This window comes from Martes martes (assembly GCF_963455335.1).
Source record: "Martes martes genome assembly, chromosome: 4".
NCBI classification, from domain to species: domain Eukaryota; kingdom Metazoa; phylum Chordata; class Mammalia; order Carnivora; family Mustelidae; genus Martes; species Martes martes.
Genome location: NC_137891.1, coordinates 36,737,449 through 36,755,863, shown reverse-complemented (window position 1 = coordinate 36,755,863; position 18,415 = coordinate 36,737,449). Strand labels below are relative to the sequence as shown.

The following is an 18,415-nucleotide window of genomic DNA, read 5'->3' as shown; positions in this document are numbered from 1 at the left end:
TGATTGGTTCCTGGACGTGGAGTGGGGCCACGTCGAGCCTGGGGCTTTCATACCCTCCTTGATCTTGAGCTTGTAAAATTTGGACAGCGTCACCTGGGAGTCTCAACCATTTGCCCTGTGGCACAGCTGCCTTGCTGAGATGTCATCTACTGCCTGGAGACACTTTTCCCCTTTTTGGCCCAGTTAATTCCTTCCTGTCCTTTAGGAGAGGACCTGCTTCCTCCAGGAAATGACTTTCCCCCATCGACCCACCTACGCTCCAGCGTACATATACTTCAGGCAACCTTCCCAGCTCCCCTGGAACACTTTGCCTTCTATTATTACCCTGCTTCCATATCATTTGTAAATTCTCTGTCCCTCCCTTTTTGTAAAATTGTTTTTCTCTCATTCTACCGGAAGTTTCTTGAGGTCAGGAATTGTGTTTTATCTGTCTGTGTAGTTGAAGTATTTCGTACGGTAGATAACGTCAGTAAGATGTGTTGAATGAATTCATTCTTCAACAGAGAGAGTATAATTCACTCCTGTGGTTGGCTTTTAATTTGGCCATCATCTATCCGGTCATCTCCAAGGTAATTGGGGAAAAAAGGATCTTCTCACTGAGCTTGGGCTTCCTGTGAAACGAAGTGGGAAGACAGCTGAAGTAGCCAACAGCGAGGAAGGGCCTCTTGGAAGGTGTTGTAGGAAAGCCAGTTCACAGTGATAGGCGGGAAGTTCTGAAGGGAGGAGTAGTTACCTGAGAGGCTGTGGTTACTCCTATTTGTGAACCTTCTGCACTATGTATTTTGAAGTAAAATTCATAGAACATAAAATGGACTATTTTAAAGTACGCAAGTGAGTGGCCTTTAGTTCACACGTACACTTGTACAACCTACCACCTGTCTCTGGCTCCAGAACATTCATCTACCCCAAAGGAAACCCTGTATCCCATCAACAGCCACTCATCCCTTCTCTCAGCCCCTGGCAACCACTCATCTGCTTTCTGTCTGTGGCTCTACCTGTCCTGGGCAGTCCCTGTGAGTGGAATCCTAGAGTCCGTGCCTTTCATGCTTGGCTTCTTTCACCTAGCATGACGTTTTCAAGGTTCATGTTGTATGTAGACTCTGTGAGTGCTTTATTTCTTTTTGTAGCTGAGTAACAGTCCATTGTATGGACATAGCACGTTTTGTTTATCCATTCATCAGTGATGGACGTTGAGGTTGTTTCCATCTTTGGGCTATTGGGAATCGTCTGCTGTGGGCATTTGTGTACAAGTTTTTGTCTGCACATCTGTTTTCAGTTCCTCTTGGAGTATACCTAGGAGTGGAGTCGCTGGGTCATATGGGAATTCTATGTTTAGCATTTGAGGATTGTGTTACACTTTTAATATGTGCTTAGGTTCTTTTATACAGATTGAGTTTTAAGATTCTTTCATTTTTTAATCGAGTGTTTCTGTTACTGTATAAGAAGAGGAGGCTTTGTCTGGTTTGCCATATATATTTTTCTATACAATACCCATAAAATTTCACTGTTCCTTTTCATGAATCCCATATTTATGCTTGCTTTTCCATGTGAGCAACAGCAGCTTTTTTTTTTTTAATTTAAACATCTGTGCTTATTTTGTTTCTGTCTTCCATTAACCATGTTCCTCTCTTCCTCTCCAGGAATCTTATATGTTAAATTTCCCTGCATATACTTATTTACTCCCTGGCAACACATCATCTCTTTTCAGCTGCTTCTTCCTTCCTCTCTGCTGGTAATACAAGTTTTGCTTGAAAATTCTCTTTTCTAAAGCTTTTTTTTTCCTTCTGCAGTTGTGGGTGGTCTTGCATTATTTTTGAAGTTAGTTTCTTTACACTAAGATGTGTGAGATTTGGTTTGCATAACCAAAGATCATTATTGAAATTTTAGTTTTAAAAAACTGTAAGAAAATTATGTGGATTGTATCTGTCTCTGTATAAATATTAAAAACTACTCACACAAAAAGTACTGCTGAGTTAGCTAACTTGAATGTCTTCTACTAATTACCTGTACATCTTCTCAGTCTTGGAACACCTTTTATAAACCAGTTTCATTTCAAAGACATAATTCAGTTTTGTTTTTAAACTTAAATATGACAATTTGTATGTTTAAAATAATGACAATTTGTATGTTTAAAATGATGACAAAGTGGTAATCGGGGATGTTAATCTGAACTTCGTGATGGCCATTAGTTATGTTAATAACGTAAGGGCCCTTCCAGTATCCTGGCCTTTCATCATTATGTATATGAAAGCACAGTAAGTGGGTAATTGTAGAGACAAAAAAAATTTCAAGGTAAGACTATCTCAGCCATGTGTAAATGTTTTAAGAAAAAACAATGTTCCAAAAAAGAAACAAAAAACAGTGTTCCATACAGCAGCTTGCCCTCATGCGTTTTAGCAGCCGGTCTTGTATACCTGTCTTTGGTGTATAGTTTGGGCATAGACATTCTAAGTGTTTTTGATTATTCTCAAGAGTAATGCATTATCAGTTTAGTAACTACATTAGATAATCATGTGGGACGTTTCTGCTAGGCCTCCTAAATTTTACCTTTATATTTTACTTTTTTATCACATCACATATGCATTAAAAAAATTTTAAACCAATAAGAAATGCCTTCATATTTTCTTTTGATACAAAAAGGATCTAAAGTTAACATAGTTTTTGGCAACTTTTAAAAATCCTTTTAAACACTGTTTATGGGGACAGCAGATAGCTTAAGACTGTGTGTTTTTTGTAGGGAAGTACACAAATGCAGCTCTGTAAATCTTACTGTTGATTTGAGCTTCAGTGATATAAAAAAAATGACATGATCAATATAGAAAACTCATTTTCTTTTTAGAATAACAAGAATTTTAATGAATCTTGATGGACCAAGCTGGCGGGAGAAGCTGTCACCCATTCCTGCTGTGCCCACTGCTGCACATGTGCGAGCTTGGCAGCCTGTGGCCAAGACGCCCCCCAACCAAGAGGGAGATTGCTGCAGCCGGCCCCAGCCCAGCATCGCAGGTGGGAGAAGCCTACACTCCCTTCTTTTCAAAGTTATCTTGAGCTGCATGTCTGTTTTCACAGGAAAGCGGAAGGATAAGGGCATGAACTCAAGCATCAGACCCAGGTTTAAGTTAAGACCCTGTTCGCCCTCTAACTAGAGTTGTAAGGAGTTGCTTCCCACATCCACTGTCTAGTGTGTATGAAAGGGGAGGATTAGAATAACTGTCTTGTGGCGTTGTTCTCAGGAATAAATGGAGATTTGCCTACAAAATGCTTAATAAAGGTTTAGTTAGCATTATTATTTGTAAAAAGAAGTAGCGTGTAGTTCTTTCCTACACCTGTATGTGGCAGGTGTAGTAAAGTAAAGTAAAGCTCTACAACATAAATATCTAGCAGGTATTTCTTTCTGCCTTATATCATTGTTGTTAACATCTCTACATTCCCGTAGTACCTACCTCATTGCTTTGTGCAGAGTGTTTAATAAATGGGACTTCACTCTTGCTTTCTGCTAAAAGCCAGTTGAGGCCCCATTTCTCCTTCCTGCTTAGGGACTCCTTATGGGTCCCCGGTTGAGGCTTATCTTGTGGAGACCCTGAGATTCCTGGGTCATGATGTGGCTCCCGTTAGACCCTCATCCTCTTCATTGAATAGAAGGGAAATGCAGGGAACATCTACTAAGGCTTTAAGATTATTTGGCAGTTCTTAGAAAACCTTGGAGCTCTCTGGTTTTCTAGAGCTGGCTATCAGTGGAGTCTCGCACAAAGCATTTGCTCAGTTAAGGGTAGTTGTTTATTAACAAAGAGCATGTCTAACTACACTGCAGATCTGTGTTAGCTAATTGCAAGCACCAGTATAATCAGCTCTTTCTCTCCAGATTTATGTGGTTATTAGAATAGGTGCCAAAAGCTTAAATACAGTGGGAGAAGAAAAGCTTAAGGAAAGCTTTTCAGCAAATGGGCAGGGAGGAATCCCTGTGATACTCTATTTTAGGGCTTACATAAAGCGGAGTGTCATTTGGCCCCATCGTGTGGTCTTTTGAAACGCAAAACATTAGAAATACTCTGTGATTTGAAATAAAGGGCGAAAAGTTACTATTTTATGCCCCTGTGCCGGGGACAAATAAGATTATTGTTTACATTCCAAGTTTATACTATAAGTTTCTGGTATCAAGATGTTTAGATTGGAAATTAAAGGTATATTTGAAATTTTAATTTATGAATTCTAATTTTCTATCAAGTTACTCCATAGGTAGATTTCATTACATAGGTTTAAAACTTCAGGTTTTCGTACTTTATGTGTGGTAGAAAACTGGTTGCAAGTACAGAAAATCTAGTGACTTAAACCGGAGGAATATCTTGGCTCATGTAACTGAAGGCTCATCGGGGCTCCAGTCCTGACTGAAAATAATAGAACCTTAGCAGTTGTAGGCTTCATGGGTACAGGTCCGTGAATGTCCAAAGGGAGAGAGACACCACTGCTTTGGGTGGCATTAATTTAAAAGTGAGAAACTATGTTACCCTGAAAGCCCTAGCTTTTTTATCTGTGCTGTTACTTTCTTGACTCCTGTTCTGTTGGTGCCTGTCTAATGGGTCATGTGCCCGTTCCTGAGCCATCCCTGTGACAAGGACATGCCGTGCCCCGATTGGCTGAGGCCTGTGTTCCTGATGGGTGGGGTCAGCTTCTCCTGAACCCCTGAGTTGAGTAGGAGGGGGGTGAAAGCTGAGTGGACATAAAGGCACCATTAGGAAGGGGAGATGAACCCTAAGCAGAGTTGGCCGTGGTCACTGCAGGAGAGCAAGACAGGAAATGGTAATAGTTGGTACTCTTTCACTGCAGATAACAGAAAACCCAGCCTTTTATGGGTAAGTGAAAATGGTGATCTGTTGGCTCCTATCATGGAAACATCCACAGGTGGAGTAGCTGCATGGATGGCTGGATTCAGGACTCAGAGGTTCTTCTTTAGCTCTCCGTCTTGGTCTCTTTCTTGCTTTTTTTGACCCCATCTTAGAAATACAGAGTCTCCCCTTGTAATCACCAGATGGCAGGGTAGCTCCTCTTCTCCTCATAGTCCAGGAGAAAGAGCAAGCAATACCAGAAGCGGCCACAAAAATCTGGTTGTAGCTTATTGGCTCTCATAGGCCCATCCCTGACGAGTTAGATTACTGTGTGCTGATAGTAACACAAAGATTACTCCAAAAAGTTGGGCTAGGGTAGGGCTCGCTTTACCTAAACTGCAGGACGGAGAACGAGGGGGGTGTGGTTTTCCAAGGAGATGGGGTACTGGACAGACGTCCATCTCAGCCGTGAACAGGTTTGTTTGTACATTTTTTGTGAAATAGTTACTAGACCAAACACTGTATATGTTTGTATCTCCAGTAGAGAAGACATACCAATATGGGTAAAGTGATGTAATAACTTAGGTTTGATTTTCCAATTTGAAAAAAATGTCGCAATTGTATAATTTTTACTTACAGCCAGTTTGTCTTTTTAATTTGTATACAAAGTTTCATTTCACTTCAACTTCAGCTCTGCATGGTGTGTGGTCAGGTTAATTTGCAATAGAATATCTGCTTACAGATGTACTGAAGATGTTGTGGAGGTGCTTATATGAATCCTTCTTCTTTTCTTTTCCCCCTTGGGGGGTGTCCCATAGATGAAAAAATGTTTAAAACCCTTAAAGAAGAAGGAAATCAATATGTAAAGGACAAAAACTATAAAGATGCCCTTAGTAAATACAGTGACTGCTTAAAGATTAACAACAAGGAATGTGCCATTTATACAAACAGGCAAGTTCTTTGTAACTTTATGTATTTCTTTTGTTAATTTGTTTGGTTAAAAAATACAAATTAATTGCCAAAGTTGTTTTTTCCCCCATCATTTTGAGAATTTATATAGCATATTGTCCTAAGGGAGTGTTTTTCAGAGAGACTGACAGCATGAAGTGCGCAGGGCTGGGGGGCATTGGCAGCCCTCAGTTGGGCCTGAAACCGTCTCTCACTTTGGCATCAGTGCAGACAGCTCGCCACCCACCTGTCCTCTCCTCCCTCCACCGGCCTTCCTTTCCCTGTCCTTCTCAGGGTTCTGAGGTGTAGATCCCTTTTTCACTCTGCATACTCTCTGAGCCAGTCCATCTTCTCCCCAGTCCCACTACCATCTTTCAAAGGGAACCCCTGCCCCCCTCCACCTCCCTTTGGGCTCCAGACCTGAGCAGTCCACTCCTGTCTGCACTCCTGACCGGCGCCTCCCTCTCCTGGACTGTCTGCGAGCTCGGATGTCCTCTTTCCAAATTCCTCTTTGGTAGGAGCCTTTCTCTCCGCTCTCACCATTGCCGCTGTCCCGGGCCACCACATCTCCTCCTACATGTTGGCAGCACCCTCCGTAGCACCCTGCATGTCTTCCTCCCTCTCGTCTGGTGCTCCAAGCTGCAGCTGGAGCCATCATTCTAAAACCCGGTAAACATATTAGCCCCTGTTTGAGAACCCATCGGTGGACCTCCCTGAAGCTCAGGAGAAAGCTCAGCCTTCTTTCCATGATTTACAGGACCCTTCACCATCTGGCCTGGCTTCCCTTCCACCTCACCCCTGCACCCAGCCATATGGCATTTTTCTTAGCCCATCAAGTGCACTGCGTGCGCGCTCTTTCTTTCTCTCTCTCTCACTGTGAGACTCTGCTATTGCTGGGCCTTTGGCCACCACTCTCCCATCCTACATCTGAATTCTCAGCCCAGTGCCTTGGCACTGAATAATTCTCACCTCATACTCTGGAATTCACTTTTAATGTAACTTCTTCTAGGAATTGTTCCCTGACAACTCCTGCCCTTGCCTCAGCCCCACCAGATCCAGTGAGATTCTCAGCTGTGTGCTCCCAGAGCATCCTGTTTAGATATTAGTGTGTTTGCATGATTTACTTGTTTCTCTCTTCCACTAGACTGTAGCCTCCTTGAGGGGCCCGGACTGTATTATGTGGGCAGTTCTATCCCCAATGCCGTAATTACGTGTATTGCATGAAAATGCCACGGTCGGAGCAAAATGTTAGGGTTCCGTGAGACAGCTGTGGTGTTGAAACTGAGCTATGTTCTGATTTTTATGAGCTGTCTGAATTCCCAGATTTGTTGTTTTTGCTGTTCATAACGCATCATTACTTTCATAATTACGTTCTACCAGAGCTCTCTGTTACTTGAAGCTGTGCCAGTTTGAAGAGGCAAAGCAGGACTGTGATCGGGCACTTCAGATCGACGATGGGAACGTGAAAGCGTGCTATAGACGAGCTCTGGCTCATAAAGGACTCAAGGTGAGGAAAGCTTCATTTTCATATGTAAATTGCAGCTCTGAAAATAGCATGTGGATTTTATGAACATAAATCCTGGATTTTATCCTGGTTCTGTGGTAATCAGGCTTAAAACCTTGGAATAGACTTCAGATTTCCCCTGCCATTAATGTAGAACTAGGTAATTTCTAAGATTTCTGTCCAGCTCAAAAATTAGGATTTATTTCCTGATTTTCTAAGGAATTTTATTAGTTATCCTAGGTCTACTTGAAGGGACAGGAAGGTTGGTTACTGAATCACTGAAGGCAACCAGTGGTGCCACTGGTTCTTCCATGAAAGGATTGGGGTTGTTTGTGGGGGTGGGAAGAAGGCTTCGGAATGGAAGATTGACCCAGTGGAAGTTAGTAGAGACATAGTGGAGATTGGGAGGCTCATGGCGATTTGGGCCTTCAACTGACTGGTCGTCAGTGTGACTGTGGAGTCATGTCCTTCTCTAAGAAAACCACATCCTTATTTCCAGAGGAAGTATTATATAATTACACTTTCCCTTAGGCTGATTCTTTTGTGTGGAAGTACTTGAATGAATGTTCGTGTTTGTAGAAAATGACATCACAAGGACAAATTAGAACATAGGGGCTCTGGCATTTCTTGAAATTATGGTATTTCTTTAAAACCAATTTTTTTAGGGTCTAATACAGTGCAGTTCACATGTTGTAAGCCTATCAGAGATTTTTTTAAATTGAGGTGTAATTGACGTGTAGCATGGTATTTATTTGGGTATACAGAGTAGTGATTTCGATTTGCAGAATGCTCACCACAGTAAGTCTGGTTAGCAGCTCACCCGCGCACATCATTACCATTGTTTTTTCTTGTAATGAGGACTTTTAAAGTTCTTCTGTTGTAGCAACTTTCATTTACAGTACTGTTATTAACTGTTGTTAACTGTTGTCACTGTGCAGTACATTATTGTATGTCCCCATGACTTATGTTTTAACGGGAGGTTTGTACCTTTGGACCCATTTCACCCACTCCACACCCCCTGCCTTGCCTCTGACAACGACCAGTTTGTTCTTTGTATCTGTGAATTCAGTTTTGTTTCTGTTTGTTTTTTTTCCCTATATTTCTTGTACAAGTGAAGTCATACGATAATTGCCTTTCTCTGTTTGACTTTTTTCACTTAGCATATGCCCTCAGGATCCATCCATGTTGTTGCAAATGGCAGGATTTCCTTTTGTTTAACTGAATAATCCTCCATTGTGTAGGTACACTGCATTTTCTTTATCCGTTCGTTTATTGATGGACACTTAGGTGGTTTCCACATCTTGGCTGTTGTAAATATTGCTGCAGCGACCATGGGAGTGCTGGGATCTTTTCGATTTAGTGTTTTCGTTTCCTTCGGATAAGTACCCCAAGGTGGGATTGCTGGATCAGACGGTAGTTCTGTTTGTTTTTTGAGGAGCCTCCGTGCTGTTTTCTGTAATAACTGCACCAACAGACATTCCCACCAGTGCGCAAGGGTTCCCCTTTCTCCACATCCTCAGTAACACCCGTTGTTTCTTTTTTGTTGTTGTTGAGTTTAGCCATTCTGACAGGTGTGAGGTGACACCTCATTGTGGCTTTGATGTGCAGTTCCCTGATGGTCAGTGATGTTGAGCATCTTTTCATGTACGTGTTGCCCATCTGTGTGTCATCTTTGGAGAAGTATCTGTTCGGTTCCTCTGCTCTTTTACTAACTGGATTCTTTTTTTGATACTGAGTTGTAGGAGTTGTTTGTGTATTTTGGATATTAACCACTTATCATATATGTGATTTGGAAATATTTTCTCCTACTTGGTAGTTTTTTCATTTTGTTGATGGTTTCCTTCACTGTGCAGAAGCTTTTTAGTTTGGTGTGTCCTGCTTGTTTGTTACTGATTTTGTTACCTTTGCTTTTGGTGTCAAATCCAAAACCTAAGACCAGTGTCAAGGAGCTTTATTGTCTATGTTTTCTTCTAGGACTTTTATGGTTTAAAGTCTTATGTTCAGATTTAACCCATTTTATGTTGCTATTTCTGTAATGTATAAGAGAGTGGTCCAGTTTTCCCAGCACCATTTATTGAAGACTGTCCTTTCCCCAGTGAGAATTCTTGACTCATTTGTCATAAATTAGTTGACCACATATGCATGGGTTTATTTCTGGGCTCCCTCTTCTATTTTATTGCTCTCTGTGTCTGTTTTTATGCCAATACCATACTGTTTGGATTACTACAGTTTTGTAATACAGCTTGAAACCAGGAATTGTGATGCCTCCAGCTTTGTTCCTTTTCAAGATTGCTTGGCTATTTGGGGTGTTACCAGGTTCATATAAGTTTTAGGATTGTTTGTTTTATTTCTGTGAAAACTGCCATTGGAATTTTGAATAGGGGTTGCATTGAATGTGTAAATGCTTCATGTAGCATAAACATTTTAACAGTATTAATTTTTCCACCCATGAGCATAAACTGTCTTCCCATTTATTTCTATCGTCTTCGGTTTCTTTCATCAGTGTCTTACAGTTTTCACTATGTATAGTATGTACAAATCTTTCAGCTTTTTGGTTAAACTTATCCCGAGATATTTTATTCTTTTTGATGCAGTTGTAAGTAGAATTTTCTCAATTTAGTTGATTTTTGAATAATGTATATATCCCCATGTAGCCACCACCCCAATCAAGGGAAGTAACACTCACATCTTTCCAGAAAGTTCCCTGTGCCCATTTCCTTTATTTCCCTCCTTCCATGCCCACCCCCAGGTAGCCATTCATCTAGTTTCTATCACTGTAGATTAGTTTTGCTTCTTTTTGACAGTAACAGTATAATCATATATGATATGCTGTATTCTTTGGCTTTTTTTTTTTTTAACTCCGCATAGCATTTGAGTCTTTCTGTTCTGTATCAGGAATTGTTTCTTTTTATTACTGAGTTTTGTTACTGAATATACCACAATTTTTTTTACACATATTTACCAGTTAATTACTTTTAGATGTTTCCATTCTGGGGCTGTTAAGAGTAAAGGTGCTGTGATTATTCCTGCCCACATTTTTTACGAAGTTGTACATGAACTGGTACAGCGAGAGGCCAGATGCAGGTGGGAATGGGGATGGGGAGAGATGGTCAGATCATGAAGGGCCTGGGAGGCCTCGCTGTGGTGGATAGGCTTGATGCTGAAGGTGGTGGGAACCCCTGAGGGTCAAGGGGGCATGAAGAGTCAGATTTGGCAGCAGTGCCAAAGCTGGATCACCGGGGGCCCAGCATGGAGTAGGGAGGTTGGTTAGAAGCGGCCAAGTTGGGGCGCCTGGGTGGCTCAGTGGGTTAAAGCCTCTGCCTTCGGCTCCGGTCATGATCCCAGGGTCCTGGGATCGAACGCCGCATCGGGCTCTCTGCTCAGCAGGGAGCCTGCTTCCTCCTCTCTCTCTCTCTGCCTGCCCCTCTGCCTACTTGTGATCTCTGTCTGTCAAATAAATAAATAAAATCTTTAAAAAAAAAAAAAAAGCGGCCAAGGTAAAAAGCAGCTGCCTGAAGGAAGGTCACGAATAGCCGAGGGAAGAGAGAAGAGTATTAGTTTGCCCGGAACTTCCATAACAAAAAGTACCACACACATCGTGGCTTAAACAACAGAAATGTATTTTCTTACGGTTCTTAGAGTTCTTAATTTTAAGATTAAGTTCTCAGCCGGGGTGGCTCTTTCTGAGGGCTGTGAGGGAAGGATGCATTCTAGGGCCCTGTCCGTGGCTTGTGGATGACTGTCTCTTCCCCAGGTCTTCACTTTGTCATCTCTCTCTACATGTCTGTCTGCCAGTTTCCTCTTCTCGTAAGGACACTACTCCTGCTGGATTAGGGCCCACCCTGATGACCTGATGGTAACTTGATTACTTCTTCAAAGAACCTGTCTCCAAATGTGGTACATTCTGAAGTGCTGTGGGTGAAGCCTCCCGGCAGAGGAATTTTCAGGGGGACACAGGTTAGCCCGTAGCAGAAAGTGAGGGGCTAATTTGAAGGTGTTTGAAGGTAAACACCTGAGAGTAACATGTCCCGGGGAAGGAGCAAAGGGGGTACCTCTCTGCTTCCTGGCTTGGGGATTGAGTGTTGCAGTGCGATAATGGGGGTGTTCAGGAGGAGGGAGAGGGATAGTTCAGTTTAACCTTACTGAGTTTGAGAGAATTCTTTCAGTTCCATGCCCATCACTGACAGGGAAATATCTAAAAATACCTTCTGTAAAACCTGGGTTTTGCTGGGAGAGGACAGTCCTGTTTCTGCGTAATAGAGCCAATGAGTCCAAGCTGTGCACATCCAGGGCCCAGGCTTTTCTGTTTTCTAGATCCTAGATCACTGAGGTGGTGGTCCAGCTGCCCTCGCGCTGCTGCCTCCCTCCCCTTCCCCCCGCCCGGCGTGTTCTCAGGGATGTTGTAAAGGACACAGATCCAGAGCCGAGTGAACACGTAGTCAGGTCCTGAGCACGGGAGCCTCCGTCCGCGCGGGGCTGGCTTGCCACCTTCCCTGTGCATGGGGGCCTTTACTGTCCACCCAGCAGCCCCCTGGCTCCCCTTGTGACCTGACCCCTGCACCCACCCCCCCACCTTCTGTTAGCAACATGCTCCTTTCTAAACCTCATGTAAAGGTTTCTTTGCTGGTGTGTGGCAGTCTGAAGTAAGAGAGGCTGCTTCAAAATTTCCTCAGCTTTTTCAGAGTTGTGTGGATTCGAGCCCTGGAGGGTAGATCTGCGTGGTGACTCTTGGGTGTGTCCAAACTGAAAGCAGGTTTCCCTCATACTGGCTGCCTGGTTCTTGGAACGTGTTTGCCTGACATAAAGGCAGAAGGCGTACCTAATGAAAGACTTTCTATACTTCTTTGGCATGAATTCTAGAAATTGTATTATGCAGAAAGATAATCCCAAATTGGAGTAATCCCATCCCACTAGGTTCTGAGGCCAGCAGTTAGTTTTTCTGGTTTAAATTCTTACAGCTTCATTTATATATCCTGTCATTGAAGTTATGTGCCGAGCAAATATAATTTCAGGGTCCTCAAAGGCGACAGCTGCCTATAAAATGCATCAGGACTCACGGCCAGATCCACTTCATGTGTCTGTAGCGAGGAGCTGGCGCAGAGGCTCCCGGTGCCCTGCCGCTAGTTCCCAGCCCAGCGCCCACTTTCTTAGATCTTTTGTTTTCTAGATGACTTTAACTGTGTGCGTGTGTGCGCCAGCTTTGAAAATTGTAGGGCTTTCACTTAAAAACTTTTTTTTCTTCCAAATTTTTGTTTCAATTCCACTTACCATACAGTGCACTAGTCGTTTTGGGTAGAGAATTCGATAGAGAATTCGGTGACTCAGCGCTCATCCCAACAGGCACCCGCCTAAGCCCCTGGCACCTGTTCAGCTCCCCTCCCCCTGCACCCCCCACCTCCCCTCTCCCTGCTCACCTCCCACCTCCCCTCCCCCTGCCCCACCTCTCCTCCCGGATGGAGCAGTTCTTTATAGTTAAGAGTCTGTTTCTTGGTTCCCCCCTTCTTTCTCCCCCGTGTTCATTTGTTTTGTTTTGTAAGCTTCACTTGTGAGTAAAGTCAGGTGGTATTTGTCTCAGACTTTCTTTCTCAGAGTGCCGCTCATGTGCTAGACTGTGGCTCCCAGCGGTGAAGAGCCCATGGTGTCGCCTTAGGGAATTTGCACCCATTAACTGGGCAGTGCTGTAAGGCCCAGACAAGCATACAATAATGAAATTGTTACTACAGTTGAAGTACACCTGTTAATAGTATATATTAACATAAACATGTGGGATTATACTTTTTTTCTTTAAGGCCTAAGGAGGTAATTAGCGACTTCCACTTTTCCTTCTTTTCGCCGGAGTCACACTTGCTCTGTGTAGGCTCTGCTCTCCCCTCTGCCGCATGGCTCTCTCCAGGGCTTGTGTTCCCTGACAAGTGTATCAAAAGGAGACTCCTTCCCCCTCATTAGGATCCATGGAAAACCTTGGCTTTCTTAATTGCATTAGTGGTAGTCCATACTTTATTTACTTTTTAAAAAAATTGTTTCCCTTCCTAAGACAGAAGCTTCCACAGGGGCCGTAGCTGCCTGACCATTCTTGGGATCTGGCAGAGGGGCTTCTCACTCTTCTCTCTCGTTCTCTCTTTACATTTACATTTACATTTACTCTTATCAAAGTGTCATTTCATGTTTTCTTAAGTCTCCTCCAGACAGATCGCTCTTTTGTCACAGATTTTTCTTAAATACAAAACAAAACAAAAATGTGAGTACGTTGAAGTCCCCTGTGATGGTGGGACTTCTTCCATTTCCAAGGCCGTAGCGTACAAATCTGTTTTCAGGCTTCTCACTGGGATTCCACAGCTGTGTTCTCATTCGCTTGGTGGGCATTGCTGCCATGATTGTCCCAAGGATTCTCTGTGCCTCAGTTTCCTTATCTTCAAAATGGGGATAGCAGTTAGTATGTATAGGGCTATAGGGGGTAAACTAATACTAAATGCAGAGAATGGTAAGAGTTAATGGTTACTATGACCTCAGCTTGCCCTGCTGCCCCTCTTCCTTGCCTTCCAGTATGGTTCCCAGTATGAACAGGCTGGAAATACAGTGTCATTTGTTTTTCTGTAGTCAGTTCCAGCTACACTGTTGTGGCACAGAGGTATGTGACTAAAAGAATGTAATGGACTATGGTTTGTACATAATTTACCTTTTTTACTGAATGAGAGCAGCTCTACATTTATCTGTTTAAACAGGTCACCTTTGCTCTCGTGTCCTGCTGGGTGGAGGGGGGAGGGCTGTGGCCTGACAGCGAGTGCCCCAGGAACGCTCCATAAGCACTTGCCTGTCTTACCTGTGCCTCGGCCTCCAGTGTGTGCTTTTAATCGGTGGGTCGTAAATACTTAGGGAGGTGACACATCACTGAATTCTTTGCCTCCTTACAGAATTAATTTTGGTTTAATCAAAACATTGGTCTAGTCTGTAATTCTAGAATGGCCTGTCACATCAGACTGTGATTTTGTGGTATCTGTCTCTACTACCAGATTCTTTGCTATGTTTTATTAAGCTTAGATTTCCTTTTCTTTTACGTCAGCCTTCCCAATGTATTGTCTGACTCCCTGGAAGAACAAATGTTGCTGCCAGCCACTGGAATGGCATACAACTTTGAAGGGTTTGACAGTGCAGAGTATTATGTGACAAGTGACATCTGGGCAGCCTTTACATAGGTTTATAGTTTTCCTTATTAATTCATTTATCCTTGGTACAACCCTTGTGAAAACCAGAGTAGATAAGCTTTTGTTATCCTTAAAGATGAGAAAACTGAAACTCAACGATTAAGTAGGATTTTGTTTCTTAATGAGTAGCTGCTAACCTGAGGATCTTCATTCTTCCATTCACTCATTCAGCAGACAACACATGCCTGTTGTACACCAAGGACTGGGAAGGTTGTGGTGACCCCAAATTGAACTTGAGTCTTCCAGCTCCAGATTCTGTGCTCACTCTTCTCTGAAGGATGTTCTGTGTTATGGGTGTTAATATTTTAGTTCAAGACTACTGTGTGGGCCTGATGTTATCATCAGGGTACTAAAGGGAACCCCTGCACACGTTCTGTGCTACTCAGCTTAATCATTCTCACTCCCACTTGAGCTCATCTGTGCTCCATAATGAAAATTATTTTCTCTGCTTTCCTCCTTTCAGGATTATCAGAAAAGTTTAAACGATCTCAATAAAGTTCTTCTACTAGATTCAAGTATTGTTGAGGCAAAGATGGAACTGGAAGAAGTAACCAGATTCCTTAATATTAAGGACAATACAACATCATTCAACAAAGAAAAGGGGAGAAGGAAAATTGAGATTCAAGAGGTATTTGATAATCTTTCAAGGTACTTTCCAGGGGATTTTATATTGGATTCTAAAGTCAGATTCCTAGGAGTTCAACAAAAATGTCCTCAGTTTTGTTTTTATTCTAATCTCCAATGAAGTTTTAACCAGTTACAGAGACAGAATTTTCCGTTGCCATAATTAGCCATTGTATTTCCCAGCTTGGGTCCATGGAGGGTATTGGGATTGGGTATTGGGATTCTGCATTACTGCAGTTCCTCCTTTCTCTGCCATTCCCCCCCTAGTCTGTCCTGCAGTTTGCATTGTTTTCCACTGGATTGCTCTGGGGGCCTGTAGCCATTGAACTTTGCTTCAGGGTAGACCTGGAGAATCCTGATAGGACTGATGAAAATTTCAGTGGCCTTGCCATACCCAATAGGGATTTTTAGATTGATTTAGGCCTTGTTAGCACTCTGAAACAAGACTGGCCTCATCAGAGGTCTTGGACAGTCACTCCTGAATCAAACTCAGTTTCTTGTGCTCTAGCTTTTTGCTTTGCCTTTGTTGAAGAATGTCAGCTCATGGGGCACCTGGGTGACTCAGTGGGTTAAGTGTCTGCTTCTTGATTTTGGCTCAGGTCATGATCTCAGGGTTGTGAGATCAAGCCCTGTGTCAGCCTCTGAGCTCATCGTGGAGCCTGCTTAAGATTCTCTCTCCCTCTGCTCCTCTCCTCCCCACCATGTATGTGCGCACTCCACCCAATAAAAGTCAGTTCCTGAATTCTTGTGTATTCATGAATGCTGATATCATCCCATTTATCACCTTGTATTTCCATTATAGAGTAAAAGCCAAAAAGTGAGAGAAACCAGAAATATTTTCCCTCTAAGGAGGAAAGAAAAAAGTCTTAAGTTCATGTCTCTGTTAAATGTAAGAAAATAAGTAAGTGTAAAATTTATCATGAAAAAGATAAAGTTGTTATGGGTCTTCTTTCATGGAAAACTATTAAAAAATTTTAAAATACTTCCATGAATGGATATTTAAAACTTTTTCCGAAAATGAGTAGATTTTACTATTATAAATTACACACTTTTCACTTAGAATTTGACTAAAATATAGCTTACCAGTGTTTTCCAGCTCCCTCCCATTTTAATAAATGTATCTTGGGATGTGTGCAGTGGCTCTTACGTCATGGTTTCATTTTTTCCCTCATGAAGGTGAGCGAAGGCCAGGAAGAGGAGCCTGGAAGGACCTCGGAGGAGCTCTCCACTGACTGCCCTGTCTCTGAGAACGGGGACACAACCAATGGGCCACCAGAATTCTGTGAAAAACTACCCATCACCAAGCCTAACAACGCCTATGAGTTTGGTCAGGTTATAAACGCTATCAGTATGCGGAACGATAAAGAAGCCTGTGCACACCTTTTAACCATCACTGAACCGAAAGATTTGCCAGTGTTGTTGAGTAACAAACTTGAAGGGGATACATTCCTCCTCCTTATTCAGTCTCTGAAAAATAATCTTATTGGTAAAGATCCCTCATTGGTGTATCAGCATCTTTTATATCTGAGTAAAGCAGAGAGGTTCAGGGTAAGTGCAAAATAACTTAATAACTGATTTTCTTCTAGGGTTTCTGTAACTCAGAAATGTTCATTTTTTCTTAATTAAGCTAATAAGTTTTTCTCTTTCTTCCAGATGATGTTGACACTAATTAGCAAGGGCCAAAAGGAGCAAATTGAACAGCTCTTTGATGACCTCTCAGACACACCTAACAAGCATTTTACTTTAGAAGATGTACAGGCCCTAAAAAGGAAGTATGAGCTTTAAGTCAAGACTGTTGTTAGATTTCTTCCATGCATGTATGTGTTCCAGTAATGCTAGTGGGATGGTATTGTAATAGAGTTGCATGGATGAAATCTAGTTTAGAAAAGATCCTTTGATCTGGAGTATAAAATATTTTACTTATTTTTATACATAGAACATGTATATTCTATAGTATGCTTTTTATCAGTTGTAAATATTTTCTTACGTACCAAGAGCTAACATCTTTATATTTAATAATTATATTTGGAACTTGTTTAAAGTACATTTTAATGTATAGTACACATTTTCTTTTAATTACTCACTTGTTGAAAATTTGAGTTGAATTACATTTCTTTGGACTATGAAGGATTCCTCTAAAGTGTGATAGAAATGTATTTCTTTAAAAATCATTAACAGTGATTATTATATTACCTTTATTTCCTGCTATGATATATATATATAAATATATATAAATCCCATTTTGTACTAGTTGGGTATTACAGTAAGCTAGAGTGAAATGTAACACTTAAGTCTTATAATAAATGATTATTAAATAGTGATTATTAATTTAGAGCTTTAAGAGGAACTTATCTTATTTTTTCTTAACATGGAAACATTCAGAACAAAAATTGGCAAAAATTTCTACTACTTTTTACTAGATTTTAAATTAAATATATTGCTTATGTAAATAACAAAACCACTACGTATAAAAGCAGACTAAGCCTGCATTTTGTCACCTCCACATTTTCCCCAAAGTTTAAATGTCCCTTTTCCTCCTCCTTTAAGCATGACCATATTTATTCCCTTAAAGTGAAGAGATCTTATCATATTGAAAATTGCTTTGTTAACTTGGTCAAAGTAAAGGCATTTCTTAAAATAAAACATTCAGGTCTGTATCAATGTATTGTCATTTATTCCTGTAGTTGTTAGAGTCAATTCTCTTTTCATATTCATTATCAGATCTTTCAGAATTACAGAATTTTTAAAAATCACTGTGGGTAAATGATAATTTTCAAGCTCTGACATTTTTAACTGTTCTTTGTTCATTAATGAAAATCTGTGATTCTAGCCTTCAGGCAAAGCAAAGTTTTAGTAAACTTCAGAGACCTTAAAAGGAAACCTTCTCTTTTGTCCACAGTTACATACCCAGCACCTAGCTGCAAAGCCGTCTGGCAGTGGCAGACCTCTTCTTCAGAGGAGGTGCAAAGCAGTGAGTGCCCAGTTATGCCTGTTGTGTGGGTCATGGCGGGAGAAATCCATTTGTCTCCAGCAGCAGCCAGGGTGCTGCAGTGGGACCTCCATGACTGTGAGGGGAAGGGAAGGGAAGGAAGCGGATAAGAATATCAAAGGGCATGAAAAGAATGCAGTTGCTGCTGACTGCTTCAAGACTTCAGCGGGAAGTCTGCCCATATACCTCTGGAAGTATCCCACTCAAGGATCTCCCTTGCCCCGCTGGGTCCACAGACACCCCCACAGCCCCAAGTGCTAAACTCACAGCAGCTCCCACTATGTGGGCTGGGTGCCTGTGCATGCTCCTGATGGGGCAGTGGGAA

At 41.9% G+C, this 18,415-nt stretch overlaps 1 protein-coding gene across 1 annotated transcript in view; it reads left to right on the top strand.

Moving 5' to 3' along the window:
• The window catches only part of SPAG1 (sperm associated antigen 1), a gene marked incomplete at its 5' end in the record, with an annotated part of 62,198 nt that extends 44,441 nt beyond the window's left edge, over nt 1-17,757 (top strand). The window contains 6 exons of the mRNA XM_080800220.1: nt 2,840-3,006; nt 5,642-5,774; nt 7,152-7,278; nt 14,941-15,105; nt 16,278-16,649; nt 16,755-17,757. Coding sequence (XP_080656346.1) covers nt 2,840-3,006; nt 5,642-5,774; nt 7,152-7,278; nt 14,941-15,105; nt 16,278-16,649; nt 16,755-16,886 — 1,096 coding nt within the window. The 3' untranslated portion in view covers nt 16,887-17,757. The remainder of the gene's footprint in view (nt 1-2,839; nt 3,007-5,641; nt 5,775-7,151; nt 7,279-14,940; nt 15,106-16,277; nt 16,650-16,754) is intronic.
• Between the last annotated feature and the right edge of the window lie 658 nt (nt 17,758-18,415).